This window comes from Oratosquilla oratoria, chromosome 22, assembly GCF_046742065.1.
Source record: "Oratosquilla oratoria isolate Oo_2021 chromosome 22, ASM4674206v1, whole genome shotgun sequence".
Classification (NCBI taxonomy): domain Eukaryota; kingdom Metazoa; phylum Arthropoda; class Malacostraca; order Stomatopoda; family Squillidae; genus Oratosquilla; species Oratosquilla oratoria.
Window position 1 is genome coordinate 29,109,434 of NC_134798.1, and position 2,500 is coordinate 29,111,933.

A 2,500-nucleotide genomic window follows, 5' to 3' on the forward strand; every position below is an offset into this window, starting at 1 on the left:
TTGATTGAAATTTATCCCACGTAACACACGTAAAGTAACATCGCGGAACACAAAAACTGTGGGTGATGGAAAAAGAAATGGACATTGTTTTTGGATTTTGCATGCAAAAATACACATAGATATTACTTTTCTTGGGACAAATTCTTTGTTGACCAGTGTTATCTAACTTGATCTGACTTATCAAACACCCCAAATTATATGCTTCATGGAATACATATATATAAATAATTGGACGATATACTACGTGTTTAATCAAAATATTTTTTGTTCATAGTATGTGGGTACCTGGTTCGAGATAGAGAGATTCCCAACCCTGTACGCGGAAGGTCAGCGATGCGTCTACACCGAGTATACAGACATTGGTATGTAGCAACCCTATGCAATCTGATCCCATGCTGTGTTACATTTCTCGTTAGCATGGATACTCATATGTTTGTTGTATAACTGTTGTATTTTACAGGTATTGTGTTTCTATAGTTATTTATGAAGTTAACTTGAATTTTATACCTTGTTTATTCATTAAATTATCCATGTATTTTCTTCTTTCTTTGTACATCTTTTCCCATATCTGTGTGGGGTCGATATTTATGATAGTTCCCCCATATGCAGTCCATCCACCTCGACTATGGTTTCTCTCTCACTTTCCTTCATTGCAACTCCGATTCCATCATTCTTCTCCCTACATATACCTCGTTTCTTCTCATCACGTGGCCGTACCAATGCATTTATCATTCGTCTCCCTACATATACCTCGTTTCTTCTCATCACGTGGCCGTACCAATGCATTTTTTTTCTTGTACCATTTTTGATAGCTCCACTACTTTCGTGCTCTCTCTCATTCTTTCATTCCCAATCTTATCGGTCTTTGTTACTCCGCACATTTATCAGTTTTCATCTTCACCATATCCTACTTCTGGCACTTTCTTCATTGGCTATACATCATTAAGTAAAGTGGTTTTAGCAATGTTTTACTATCATTTACCAGCTTGAGATCACTGGTAACTCTGGTGAACGTAATGAGCCAAGATATCAGCATTTGGCCAATAAGGGACGAAGTGTAGGGAGAGTACACAGGTGCTGGACTTTAGATATAGAGGAGCAGCGTTTGCCTAAGGACGGGCAAGGGCCACATTTCACACTCTCACAATAAGAAGATAACAGCAAACAGTTCCACACAGCAAGGGCACTACTCTCTGGCTCCCTCAGTCCCATGAGAAGAGCTAAGGGATAGCCAGTCCAGTTTCCTATCTAGAGGACAGAAAATAGGATTCTACTCGGATTCGCCCTTCCGTCATGGGCTAGGAGTTTGCCGTTGTGGCGTGTCTGTTTCGATCTCTCTTCATACCATGTGAACCTAGGATCATATCCAGTGACTACTGGTGGCTCCAAGTTGCATTAGGAATCAAAGATCAAATGTCGTGGTTGAGCGTCTCCAGTCGTAATTTTTTATCTCTTCGCCTTCTGCCATCTTCATGAACAGTATCACATAAACAACCTTACATTCTCTCTCTCCTGGCCAAATCCCCTTCTTCGGTCAACCGTAACATACCTTTCTTCTTTTCTATTTCTTGATCCTCCCCTTAACCTTTACTCTATATTTCCTCCATTCCCTTCAGCAAATTTCCTTACTCCAAGAATGTTTTCTTCCTTTCCAAGTCCGTTCCTTTACGGTCTTCCTCATCTTTTTTCTTTCATCAATATGAGTCGTCCATTGCATTTGCCACTTGTTCACACAACCTCAATATACCATATCAAAAAAGCTTCATTCATCGTTTTCCTCGTTTTCACTTTCCTCATTTTACATTAACCTTTTCCTGTCTCAAGAGACAAATTGCATCTTTAAGAACTTTGTGGTTTTATGTAGCTTTGAGGAGCCTCGGGGCAATAAAGGCTTAAGAAATAGCTGGGATAAAACAGTTTCTATTAACTGTGAACTGCTTATAAGGACAAATTTGGCACATGTAGGGATTTTGTTCCGACTTACGGCAGACGATTTCATTCATCTTCGAGAAGCTTCCGGGGGAATGATTAAATCATTGTGGTCCTCATATTGACTGACTGTATGTTTTATGCAGTCGATATTACTGGGAGTTTAGTGACATCTCTACGGACCAGAGTCACTTAGTGTCTCTTATGATTGGAAACCAATCTAAAGGAAAAAGTAAAAAAAAAAAAAAAAAAAAAAAAAAATCTGATCACGTCTACTATCCCCCTTCCCTCCTTAAACCATTTGAACTACCTCCATGACTCCCATATCCCTGGTGTAATACGGTCCCCAAGGATAGAAGCGCCGGTTATTGTTATCAAAATACTTATATTGATATGGTATTTAATCCATTTCCGTACCATATAAACACATGCACCCAACCACTCTGTTAGATCAGTAACCCTATCGTCCAGTTCTCGCTTCTTCACATAAACACCAGGAATACTCCAAACAAAGGATTACAAAGGCGGAGCATGCCGACAGGAGACCTTTTGGTCCATATCTAGGTCGGAT

The 2,500-nt window shown here is 39.7% G+C and overlaps 1 protein-coding gene across 1 annotated transcript in view; it reads left to right on the forward strand.

The window, feature by feature from the left end:
- LOC143037218 (apolipoprotein D-like) overlaps window positions 1-2,500 on the forward strand; it is a 9,097-nt gene that overhangs the window by 1,755 nt on the left and 4,842 nt on the right. Inside the window, exon 2 of the mRNA XM_076205338.1 lies at window positions 275-362. Within this exon, the coding sequence (XP_076061453.1) occupies window positions 275-362 (88 nt within the window). The remainder of the gene's footprint in view (window positions 1-274; window positions 363-2,500) is intronic.